Source organism: Momordica charantia, assembly GCF_013281855.1.
Source record: "Momordica charantia cultivar OHB3-1 chromosome 2 unlocalized genomic scaffold, Mcharantia_2.0 BLBB01000002.1, whole genome shotgun sequence".
Lineage (NCBI taxonomy): Eukaryota > Viridiplantae > Streptophyta > Magnoliopsida > Cucurbitales > Cucurbitaceae > Momordica > Momordica charantia.
Window position 1 is genome coordinate 5,653,071 of NW_028275160.1, and position 12,070 is coordinate 5,665,140.

At 37.4% G+C, this 12,070-nt stretch overlaps 2 protein-coding genes across 2 annotated transcripts; one reads left to right on the forward strand and one right to left on the reverse strand.

The window, feature by feature from the left end:
• The first annotated feature begins 2,332 nt into the window (after positions 1–2,332).
• On the forward strand, positions 2,333–5,558 carry LOC111017035 (inactive receptor-like serine/threonine-protein kinase At2g40270). Its single transcript, XM_022292675.2, has 8 exons — positions 2,333–2,537; positions 2,686–2,810; positions 2,893–3,022; positions 3,141–3,212; positions 3,287–3,430; positions 3,519–4,380; positions 4,469–4,601; positions 4,681–5,558. Exons 1-8 carry the CDS (start codon positions 2,491–2,493, stop codon positions 5,277–5,279), a joined length of 2,112 nt encoding a protein of 703 aa, XP_022148367.1. The 5' UTR covers positions 2,333–2,490; the 3' UTR covers positions 5,280–5,558.
• Positions 5,559–7,871: 2,313 nt separating this feature from the next.
• On the reverse strand, positions 7,872–11,196 carry LOC111017036 (pentatricopeptide (PPR) repeat-containing protein). Its single transcript, XM_022292677.2, has 2 exons — positions 10,016–11,196; positions 7,872–8,921 (listed from the first exon to the last, which is right to left on the reverse strand). The coding sequence occupies exons 1-2, from the start codon at positions 10,775–10,777 to the stop codon at positions 8,148–8,150; spliced, it is 1,536 nt and encodes a 511-aa protein (XP_022148369.1). The 5' UTR covers positions 10,778–11,196; the 3' UTR covers positions 7,872–8,147.
• Between the last annotated feature and the right edge of the window lie 874 nt (positions 11,197–12,070).

Sequence of the window (12,070 nt, forward strand, 5' to 3'; positions counted from 1 at the left end):
TTATATGATAAATAGCCTTTCCTTTTTAAGTTATACTTTTAATGATAAATAGTTTTTTATTTTCTTTCTTTTTTTCCTCCCTGCGAAGGTGAAGATTTACATATCTGACCTTTAATACAAATAAATAATGTTTTAACTATTTGACATCAACTATTTTTTAAAGTCGCGAGTTACATGAGATTGAAGTGATTGTCTTGAAGTTTTTCTTTTGTAACACCTTAAATCTTCATAATTTGAGCTGAACTTCAATAAGCTAAAAACCAACAAAGAATTATGCAGAGTACAAAATCACACTTACAAAATCCACGTTGGTGACATGGCAATATTCTTTATACAAATCAATATTATTGTACACATTAAAATCCCTATTCACAAAGATGCAATTTCAAAACAAACTCTACACATTCTAAAGAGACAAACTATATGCATGAAAACGTACGAACAACAGATAAGATACAGTTATCCAAATGCATATCGGTTTCGAGAGTTAGCATTGGGTGTTGCCAACCGAAGGCCATTGGATAAATAGGTGATATGGCAATGTGTATTAAATTTCCATGAGGGTAGGTCCTCTATTTTGAGACAAAAATTAGACCAACCAAGACCCACCCCACTCTAGCTCATAGGAAACATTGTCTATAAAGCTTGTACAAAGACATGTTAAAAAAAGAAGGCATTTTGATTGGTGAACTAGCATCCAAGTGTAAAAAGACAAAAGTGTCCATTTAAAACTTGGTTTTATTTTTTCATCTTTATTCGGAAAGGTGGGTTGGAAAGTCAATTTTGTGGCATTGCTTCACTTTCCATTGGTTGGATCATAAAAAATCCCCAACTCTTTCACCTAATTGTAGGCCATCTCTCTACCTTTGGTTAAATCTTTCTATGTGAACATTCTTTTGCTTTAGATTGTTTACTTCCACCATTATGCTATAATATTTATCTAAAATTGCTCTATTTCTCAAATTAACTATTTTCTTCGTTGTTGTTTGGGTTTTAAGTCCCGAGAATTCTCTTCAATGACTCGAATGAGTGATAGCTTGTCTCGTTGAGCTTAAATGAAATGGATCCAAAATTCAAATGGAGGCACAATAATTGACTACGTACTTTTGCTTTTGAAATCTACCGACAAAAAAGTCTCATAACAACAATGACATTATTCTTACCTATAAATCAAATATGTCAATTCGAGCGTGGATAAAACATCTATTACTATCTTAGAGACGAATGGTTCAAAAAATATTTATAAAAATATATATTTTTAACCCCTAATCAACTCAAGGTTCTACTCACAAAGACAAATATTTCAAAACTTCTCCCTTAAATAAATTCTTCAATTTATAACTCGATCTTCTTTTATTTAGCTATCACAATTAAGCGTGCGTGTGGTTGGTGATCTAAAAATAGAAATATGAAAATAAAAGATTCAAGGAAAAACTAAGTGTTTTCAAATATGTGTTTGGTAGCATATTTAAAAATTGAATATCAAATTTAATAATTGTCGAATGTGTTTAATAATATATTTGTAAACCAATGGTAGAACATTTAATTCAATTTAAAATAATATTATAATTTATAATATATTATATTTTACGTTTGTTAAATTTTAACAAAAGTAAAATGATTTTATAACATGAAATAATATATTTATTAAATTTTTATTTCTTTAAAAATAATTTTACTTTAAAAGGTCGAAATTCAAAATCTAAAAACAGTTAAAACATGCCAATGATGTTCTCAAAATTTTGATCACAGAATTCAAAAAGAGTCTTAAAAACAAATTTACCAAATAAATATTCAAAACAAGAAAAAAGAATAATCTGCTAACACTTATTTTTCCATCTTAAACCAATTTCCAAAACCATTAAAAAAAAAAGAAAAAGAAAAAACTATAATATTTTGATTGCATAAAATAGGAGGGAGCCACCACCACCGGCCGCCCGTGACATGGAAAGATCGGCAGTCAAGATCGGATTTCACCATCTCTTCCGACGGCCCCAATCTCTGACTTTTCTTCTACGCCATTTCCCTCTTCTTATCCAATAACTTCTCAGCTAATTTTTTTTCAATCAATCAATTTATTTATTTATTTCTTAATTAATTAATTAATTAATGCCCCCTCTTCACTCACATCCAAATGGCTCAACTCTATTATTTTCCAATTTCCTGGTGCAGGCCAGAGCTGTAAACAAAACATATACCAATCTTTTTCTTCCTCTTTTTTTGGCCATAATTTTTAATGGGTTTCTTCTGGATTCACCCAACCAACTGGCGGGACCTGATTTTAAGCATTTCAAAAGAAAAAAAAAAAAAACAAGAAGAAGAAACAATTATTAATTGGGGAGATGTAACATTTGCTCTGTTTAGTCGTGATCGTAATATTCGCCGGAAAATGGCTTCCCTTCTGTCTCACCGAAAATGCGACGACATGTCGTTTTAGAAGACAGAGCACGAGGTCGGCACGTGGTGTAGGAGAAGGACGGCGCTATAATAATGAATGTGGTTTTGAGTTTTTTTTCTTCGTCTTTGTATCGGCGACGGTAATTAAAATATTTTATTATTTTATAACATAGCTTCTAGTTCTGTGACTGTGAGGAAGTTGGCAAAATATTTACGCGTTTTCTTCTCTGCCCATCTAAATTTGCTCCACTTTCGTACCTACAAAATTGCTCTCTTTGTGCATCTCAGTTTGGCCGGAGATATGGATGAACGGTGGGGATTTCGCCGGCGGAAGCTGCGAGTGGCGGTGCTGGCGGCGGTGCTGTTGCTGTTTCATCAGAATTCGGGACTCTGTTTTTCTCTGAACAATGAAGGTAACAGATTTCCGGTGCTGCTAGTGCTATGAAATGGGTTTGTTGTTTGGAAATTTGAGGAAATGGGGTTGTTTGGATGCAGGTTTTGCGTTGTTGAGGATTCGGGAGGGGATTGTGAGAGACCCATTTGGGGCTTTATCGAGCTGGAATGGTGAATTTGATCATTGTTCTTGGTTTGGGGTCGAGTGCTCTGATGGGAAAGTGGTGTTACTGTGAGTGAAATCTGAAATCTGAAATCTGAAATCTTCCATGGGTTTTTCTTCATTCAGAGCAGAGCTTGAAATAACTTTATTATGGATTTGGGGTTCATTTCCGCCATGAAACTTGCAGGGATTTGAGAGATCTCTGTCTTGGAGGAACTTTAGCACCGGAAATGGGAAAGTTGCTCCACATAAAATCCATGTAAGGAAAATCACACAGCATTATCAGAATTCATCTCCATTTTAGCTCAATCTTCTTCTTCTTCTTTGTTGCAGCATTCTGCGGAACAACTCCTTCCATGGGGGAATTCCCGAAGAGATTGGGGAGTTGCTTGAGCTTGAGGTTTTGGATTTGGGATTCAATAACTTCTCTGGGCCATTTCCCTTGGATCTTGGCAATAACTTGTCTCTAACCACCTTGTAAGGATTGAACCACTGCCTCTGTTCATTGGTAGTTTTCTTCAATTTCTTTCAGATTTTGATGAGTTTCTTTCTCTGGGCTTTGCAGGCTTCTTGATCACAATGAATTCATTAGCACCAGAACTCCTGAGGCCTATGAACTCAAGTTGCTCTCTGAAACTCTGGTGGACGAGGACGACCTCTCCAGCATTCACAGAACAGCATCTTGCAGCAGAGAAACTCTTGTGGATTGCCGGAGGCAGCTGCTGGGAGATGGAGGAATTCATTCTAACATGAATGGGAGGAGTCTATTATCCCCGGCACCATCGTTTTCTTCGCAATCTCCATCGCCCTCATTCTTTTCGTTACCGCCCTCGTCGTCTTTTGCTTCATCGCCATCTCCATTGTCCCCTTCAAATCCACCATTCCCCTTAGCAGCCTCCCCAAGTTCCCCATCACCATCTCCCACAAAGCCTCCAGCCCCCGCTCCTGCTCCTACTCCACGCCCACCAGCTCGAGCAAAGCCGCCAGTTCGTGCTCCTGCACCGTCTCGCTCCCGCAGCGTTCCACCGCGCCCTTCAGCTCCATCTCCAAGTTTGATTGGGGGAAGCAATAAGAACAACAATCGTAAAGTCCAAATTTTGACAGGAATTATTGCAGGATCATTGTTTGTACTGATCATAACTGTCAGCATTCTGGTCTGCCGAAGCAGCAAGGTTGTCACAGTGAAGCCCTGGGCTACAGGTTTGAGTGGACAGCTGCAGAAGGCATTTGTAACAGGCGTCCCAAACCTTAAACGATCCGAACTTGAAGCAGCTTGTGAAGATTTCAGTAACATAATAGGCTCCTTTACAGACATCACTGTCTATAAGGGGACTCTGTCCAGTGGAGTTGAAATAGCAGTGACGTCAACTGCAATAACATCTCCTGCAGATTGGTCCAAAACTAAAGAAGAACAGTTCAGGAAAAAGGTACAACAAGCAAACAAAACTTCTTCAAAGTTCATACGTACACATAGTTCAAAAAGCTCTTGACTTTTCTTTTGCCTTTTGTTTCAAGATTGCAACTTTATCGAGGGTGAACCACAAAAACTTTGTCAGTCTCATTGGGTTTTGTGAAGAAGTGCAGCCATTCACAAGGATGATGGTTTTTGAATATGCTCCAAATGGAACTCTTTTTGAGCATCTCCACAGTATGTATCTTTTTTCTTTTCATGTAAAGAAGTTGAAGTCATTGTTCTACTGATGTTCATGATATCATACTTCTTGCAGTAAAAGAAGCAGAGCATTTGGATTGGGAGACACGATTGCGGATAGCTATGGGTGTTGCATACTGCTTAGATCATATGCACCAGCTCAATCCGCCCGTCATACACCGACATCTCTGTTCTTCGTCGGTGTACCTGACCGAAGACTACGCTGCCAAGTTGTCGGATTTTAGCTACTGGAGTGAAGCAACAGCAGCAAAGTTAGGACCAGCAACTGTGGAGCTCTTGGAAACTTCACCTGCAGATTCAGAGAGCAATGTTTATAGCTTTGGGGTGATCTTGTTAGAAATGATTACAGGTAGAATTCCATTCTCGGTTGATGATGGCTCTCTTGCAGATTGGGCATCAGATTTTCTGAAGGGAGAGCAGTCGTTAACTGATATGGTTGATCCAATTCTGAGCTCTTTCAAAGAAGAACAGCTTGAGAATTTGTTTCAAGTGATAAAAATGTGTGTCGACCCCAAGCCGAAGCAAAGACCGACGATGTCCGAGATTGCTTCGAGGTTGAAAGAGATCACAGCATTGGAACCTGCAGGAGCAACACCAAAACTATCTCCTCTGTGGTGGGCAGAACTTGAAATCTTGTCTACAGATACAAACTGAGTTCAAGTTGAACATCAAGTCCAGACTTAACTTAAGCTATCCCTTTTTTTTCTCTCTTGGGTTTCAAAATTCTTTTGTTGATTGTAGCAATTTGTTGTTTGACTGTAAAATGAGGGGTAAAAGTTCCAAAAGATAGCAAAATAGCAGCAGGGTAAGGAATGTAACTTGTACATAAAAGAGAGCTGCTGAGCCAATGTTGTACTAGCTCCACAACATGGATATGTATATGCATGTTTCTTCCAAGAAAATGATCATGGTTTTGTGTGTGTTTTGCATCAACTGTGTGTCACCACCCCCATTTTCTTTATAATATATACAGTCCCAAGTGGCACTCTGATTGGCAAGTACTTGGAATCTCTTGATCATACTAGTTTAGAGGTCTCGAGTTCGAACATTCCAGTGAGCTTAACACAAAAAACTCTTGATGTCTCTCGAATTCGGACCCAACCCCCAAGGGGCGACCCAATTAGTAAGGGTTTAGGTCTTAGGTTCAAATCGTCTAATGAGTTTAATGCTAAAAATTCTTGATGTCTCTCGAATTCGGATCTGAACTTTGGGGTGGGTGCGGATACCGCTGGATATAGGGTATTTATACACACAAACACCATTTTCTTGATTAAAAAAGTTCCATGGGAATATCGACGTGTATATTATAAAGTGGAAGGTTGAAGGTTTCAAATGTTTGACCCGAGGAACAATCATTCATATTCTTTCACATTGCACATGTGAGAGCTGGAAGGGCAAGTGGAAGAGAAGATGATTGGTTTAAAGAAGTATATATGGTGAGAGAAACAAGACAGATAACACAAGGATGTTCTGATTCACAGGAATTTATAATATCTTATATAAATCACCTACGGTTTCAAATTATGATAAACTTTTATTTTAAAACCTTTTTATCTAATTTTACTATTTTTTAAACATATTGAGTAGTGATATTTTAATATTTTTGTTATAATTTATGCCATTAGGTTGTTTGGATAAATTAGATTAGTGATAAATAGATTTTAACCCTCTAGATTTTTCTTTTCAAGTTTAGCCAAGAATTAAATTTTTTTTTCTTTCAATTTCATATTTCTTGAGTTGCATGGCAAGAACATTCAGACAGAATTGATTATCTTATCTTTTAGAGTATTCGATTTTTGGGTCAAGGTAAAACATTTAATTACTCGAATGTATCAACAAAATGAGATCCAGTTTACTAGCCAGTCAAAATGTTTATAAAAGTATCATGGAGGAATTTTACCATAAATTCAACACAGTCAAAGCAAGCTCAATGGGCTTCTTTCATGACATGCTTTGGTCTCAGTGTCTTTCAATGGCCTTTGTTGTCTGTCTGAACACGAAGAAATTAACGGTACTTCCCTATCTTTTGATAGAGGACTTCTTTTGATAGAGGAAGGGTGAGTGGATGAGTCGTATCTCAACCATTGAAGTTTGTATAATGACTATATCTCTATATGGAATTATTAAGAGAAACATAGTTCCGCTCATCTTTATTTCAAGTTCGTTAAAAAGAAGTAGCTAGACATAATGCACATAGGCCAAATCAACGTATTATTATATAGAAACAAGCGAAACATAGCAATTCATACTATTGAAAAAGTTCTGCAGATAGTAGAGTCAGCAACTTATTCGTTGTCTCAAGAGCTTTGATCTTATGGCAATCCATATCTGACCTGAACCTTAGAGTTGAGATCAAATTAAATCAAATTAATTTGAGAGTCCACATATCCAAATGATTTCTAATTCCAATTCACTATAATTAAAACAATAATAGCCAACCATGTGATTCTTCAGTAATGGAGAATGGTTGTATAAGCAACGGGCAAAACACAAGTCTTTTTAGCTCAATCGAACCCAGAATGAAATGTACCTGGTCAATCTAAGCATAAGTATAAGACACCTAATACCTTTCTCAAAGTTGAATATTCAACCCTGCACCCTGCATTTGTTGTACTAAAGAAACAAACAACCTTGGTGATTTTACGACTAAAACAATTAAAAAAGAACCCAAAAAATTTACTCATGCATTGGATTGATTTCAAGACAACCGAAAACAATCCATTTGGGTCGATTTGGATAAAGTTTACAAGTTTGAGTTGATCTGATTTGGATAGCTTTCGTCAGAATCCCTCAATTAGGTTCTATTTTTCATCAGTTTGGTAGTCGAGTGGTTCCACAAGGTTGGTTTGTTCGCAGTTTGTTGTCATGTACACTTGCACTGCACTGCACCCCAGTGTAAAAGATGGGTTACTTCCAAACAGAAACTTTCACTGACATTATAAGAAAAGACCACACAGATGACAGAACCAGACCCAGAAATTATTGAAACCAAACAGAATAATGTAATAATGCTGTAAATGTTGTAAAACCTGCGCACAGACCACGTGTTGTTTCTCCTTCTTTGATGAGACCCCACGTGTTGTTCTCTGGGTGAGAAGAAGCAATATGGCCAAGCTCTTAGATGCTGCCAAACATAAACACTTTGCAGTTCACGAGCAACACTTCACAATATGTAGTTTCCCTTTTCTTTTCTTTTTCTCCAGAAACCAGATTTTTCAGACTTTAAACACTCAAGAAACAGAAGCCTGCACTAAAAATATCAAACTATGTAATTTCCTTATACAGTCTATACATTGAGTTGAAACATAGGTTCTCTGTGCACAATAGCTGACATATATGTACAGGTATTCCTCTGAAGGGTCAACTTACAGAGATGTCAGAGTCACCTGCCTCAAAAAACAGGTCCCTCAAACTATACAAAATCAACATGTAAAAGCACCCACAAAAGTACTGGTGCTGTATAATATGATCTTTTACTCCACTTTATTAGCTACCTGAACAGAGAGTTATTGAGGAGCTTCTTCAAAGCATTTTAATGACCCAAAGCTTGTGTTTCTGTAAGTGCAAATATACAAGACCAGGTCCAATCAGATTAGCATCTGAGAGACACTTGCAGAGCTTGAAGTAAGTTTCCACACTTCCAGGTTCCCGAATCCGTTTTCTTAGGCCTTGCAGCACAGCTACTCTGTCCAAGTATTCTGGGAGAAAACCCAAATCAACCATTTTTACTAATGTTTCTGCAGCATCACTGAAATGCCCTCCTTTTATGTAACCCCTTAGCAGCCATGATAGGCTCTTCTTCTTCAGCAGGGGACTTATAATCTCAATCCTGGTAAGCAACCGGTTCATTGCTCTAGTCTCCTTCTGTGAAGCACAGATGGCTAGCACGATATCATAGAGATCACTATCAGCCTCCTTACCTACAAGCTTCATTTCCCAAAGTTGTCTCTCTGCCTCAAGTCCTCGCCCGGCGCAAATATACATAGCAAGAAGTCTCTCATGAGCCACCCCATGAATTGAAGAGCTTCCCTCTTCAAGCACCCAGTTGGATAATCGTACTCCATCGGCTAGAAGCTCTGTCTGATATATCTCCACAAGTCCAACATTGTCTTTATCAAGTTCGGCTACTATTCCATCTCTTGTGTAACTTTTGAGTTTGCGTAGAGCTTTTGCAAATTCATTCAGCTCTTTAACCACAGCAGTCATGGCGATGAGGTAGCTATAAACCTCTGGATTTAATCCAGATTCTCTAAGATGCAGCACCAATTTCACTGCACCCCTATAGTCACCATCAACCTAAGAGAATTGATTTTCAAGATCATAAGCAATTGAATTTTTCACTTGGGGTTGTGCTGAACAAACATAACAATTTGAAAGTAGTAATTTAAAATCCTTAGGCAGCTAATCCACAACCATTGCTGGTTAAGAGAAGAAGAATTACAGCAGTGTGCTAATATAGTCACGAGATTGGATTAACTCGGTCTTATACAGCTCAATGTTTTTCGAATATGAATGAAACCATAGGAGTGTGCCACTAATCCAAACAAGAGAATAGTAGTAGTGATGCATATGAAATGGAAGTCCAATACAACAGTCAACATAAATGATGACATTGAGAGAGGCAATTCGACGACCAAAAAAATTGAACAAGAGGCAAGAAATACAAATACTCTGACTAATGGGAGAGTAACGACAACTAAGATCCAAAGAAAATTACAATGAACAAAGACATGCCCTAAAGTTTTCAATGAGTGAAACCAATGACACCATAGTTCTGGTAGGGAAAAAAACACCCTAAACAAGATTTCATTGTTTTTCCAAATCCTACCTCTGCAGAAATAAACTTCACTAACAACATAACTGACTGAGTTTGTCCAACACTCAAACACAACAATAGATTCAAACATGCTTAACCACAATAGAACGCAGCTTAACCATAAATTTCAAAATTACTGTTAAACCATAATACCCTGAATGCCCCATCTAGCTCTCTGATGAATAGACCTGCACAGTTCTTCCAGGAGCCCTTCAATTGCAATTAGACAAACACAACGCCAAAAATATCCCTTACCACCTTGACCAAAGCCATCACAACAAAAACCCGATGCTGAATATAGAGTGCATAATCAAAATCCAATAAGATTAAGATACTAACCTAAATGAGTACTAGAGGAGTAAAATAGACAGAGTAAGGAATCTCTAAGATTAGGCATTTCAGGATTCAAAATACGACACCTGAAGTGTAGTAAACAATGATCGAAGTGCTAAACTTACATTTCATTTCCGATTTATTGATGTAATAGATAGACACAGCAAAATAATACTGATATTGTCTTTTAAGCAAGGTCAATGGCTTAAAATATGAAAATGGCGATTAGAAGAAGGCTTACCATCATCTTCCATGCGAGATAACCGCTTGGTCCCCCTTTATGCCCCTCCCGATCGTCCTTCATAAAAGCAATCTTGCGTCCCAAGACCTCTTTCACGAACGAAATAGCTTGTTCCTTCTCGCCCATTTCCCAATACAAGGAAATGACTTTTTCTATCATGCTAAAATGAGGTTTCAAACCTACACAATCCATATCTACGAGAAGGTCAACCACATCTCCGACGTTATGGTCTCCCTCAACCAATTTTTTAATCCAACTGCACATAATAGACACCATCAGCTCCATGGTCTCCTTGTCGACCCGATTTTCTTTCTGGAGCCACTCAAAAACCTCAAGAGCACACCATGAATCTCTCCCTTCTTGAGAGAAGTACACAAGCACAAGCTGAAATTCCCTCGCTGAAAGGCGGTCATTCATTTCTTCGAGAACATCCGATGGTTCCCTCGTCATGCGCTCCAACTCCTCGATTGCCTCAAAAAATCCATCTCCCATTTCGTCTTCGTCGTCACTCGTGATGAACTGGTCCAACTCAACCGATTTGAACAACCTCAGGTCCCGAAACTTACCGGCTTTCAGAACAGAGAAGGTAGAATTCCGGTGGTTGCAGGTAATGCAAGAAATCATAAAGCAAAAATTTACCGGCGAGTGGCAATACAATTGGGGAGTGGAGAAGAATCTTTGCCTCTGAGTTTTCAGTGCAGAAGATAAAGAAAACGAGAAACCAAATTGAGTCACCGGAGTAAAGCCCTGGGCACAAATCATTTTGTACTTCTAGTTCAAAGTACCAAATTCAAACGAAAATGACCGAGTTGAGAAAAGTCCAAAACCGAATGGAGTAAAGCAAGAAATAGAAGAATCATTCGTTCCTCGCCTCCGACTTTTCGAAAGCAAACCAGAATATTAATCAATTACGAGCGCAATCCGAACTCAGATGACAGTAGATTATCAACAGATAGTGAAAGAAAAACAAAGCGAAAAGAGGGATAGCAGAGAGAGAGAGAGCAAACGAACGAGAAACCCCTTCTTCAAGAAACGGTGAATCGAATTGATGATCGGAAATAAGAAACCGTAATCTTCTGGTTCTGGGTGAGGATTGAACGATGGCGATGGCGATGGTGGAGGTCGGAGTGAGTGGTCGCAAATGGCAGCGTTTTGCCGCCACTGCAAGACAAAGCTTTGGAGTTTATATCATAATTCTTCCGATGGTGAAGACTACTAAACCGAATTAACGGTTATGAAGTTACATAATTGCCCCTCAATTAAATCCTTCATTGTGGCTTTCTTGTCTGTAGAATCACGCCAATTATTTGATTAATGTATACTATAATTAAATTATGATGTTGAAAGAATTTGATTAAAATAATATATTCGTCAATTATTTTCGGACCCTTCCACCTACTTTGATTACAATTTTCAAATACCCTTTTGATTAATTTAACTCGAAAAATTTTATTACAAACAAACTTTTAGATCGAGTATATATGCTCCTCTTTCTTTCTTTCTTTCTTTTTTACAATAATTGAAATGGAAAATTCGTGAACTCATCGTCTCTAGAAAATTCTCGAACTCGTCATCTCTTGGTCATAAACTACTAATTATTGTTCAACTAAATTCATGTTAGCAATATATGAGCCTTAAGTAATGGATCTACATGTTTAAATTACTTAGTTTAATACTTTATGTCTTAATTAATGACTTATATTTAAACTACTTATCTAATACTTCACCAAATGAATCATTTGCGATACAATTTATTTTTGGTTAAATTATCTAATCTTTTAGCGGTTAATCTAATTTGGCCTTTGTAGCTTATGTTTAATTTTTATTTTAGTTTCGTTATTATCTAATTTAACATTTTTTAGTACAACAGATATGAGGTGTGAAGATTTGAACATTCTATTGAGTGGATGTCATTTTTTTTAGTACAACAAGTGGAGGTGGGAATCGAACTCACAACCTTTTGGTTGGAGATATATGTCAATGACCTCGCTTTGATAGGTAAATGTCATTTAATACTGAGCTATACTCATATTAGAGTTTTGATTGAACGATTAT

Bases quoted from the DNA above. Each gene is read 5' to 3' on its own strand.
- LOC111017035 (XM_022292675.2), top strand. From the start codon at position 2,491: ATGAATGTGGTTTTGAGTTTTTTTTCTTCGTCTTTGTATCGGCGACG. The intron at 2,811-2,892 runs GTAACAGATTTC...GTTTGGATGCAG, and splicing joins TTTTTCTCTGAACAATGAAG to GTTTTGCGTTGTTGAGGATT. The intron at 3,431-3,518 runs GTAAGGATTGAA...TGGGCTTTGCAG, and splicing joins AACTTGTCTCTAACCACCTT to GCTTCTTGATCACAATGAAT.
- LOC111017036 (XM_022292677.2), bottom strand. From the start codon at position 10,777: ATGATTTGTGCCCAGGGCTTTACTCCGGTGACTCAATTTGGTTTCTCG. The intron at 8,922-10,015 runs GTAAGCCTTCTT...CAATTCTCTTAG, and splicing joins ATCTCGCATGGAAGATGATG to GTTGATGGTGACTATAGGGG.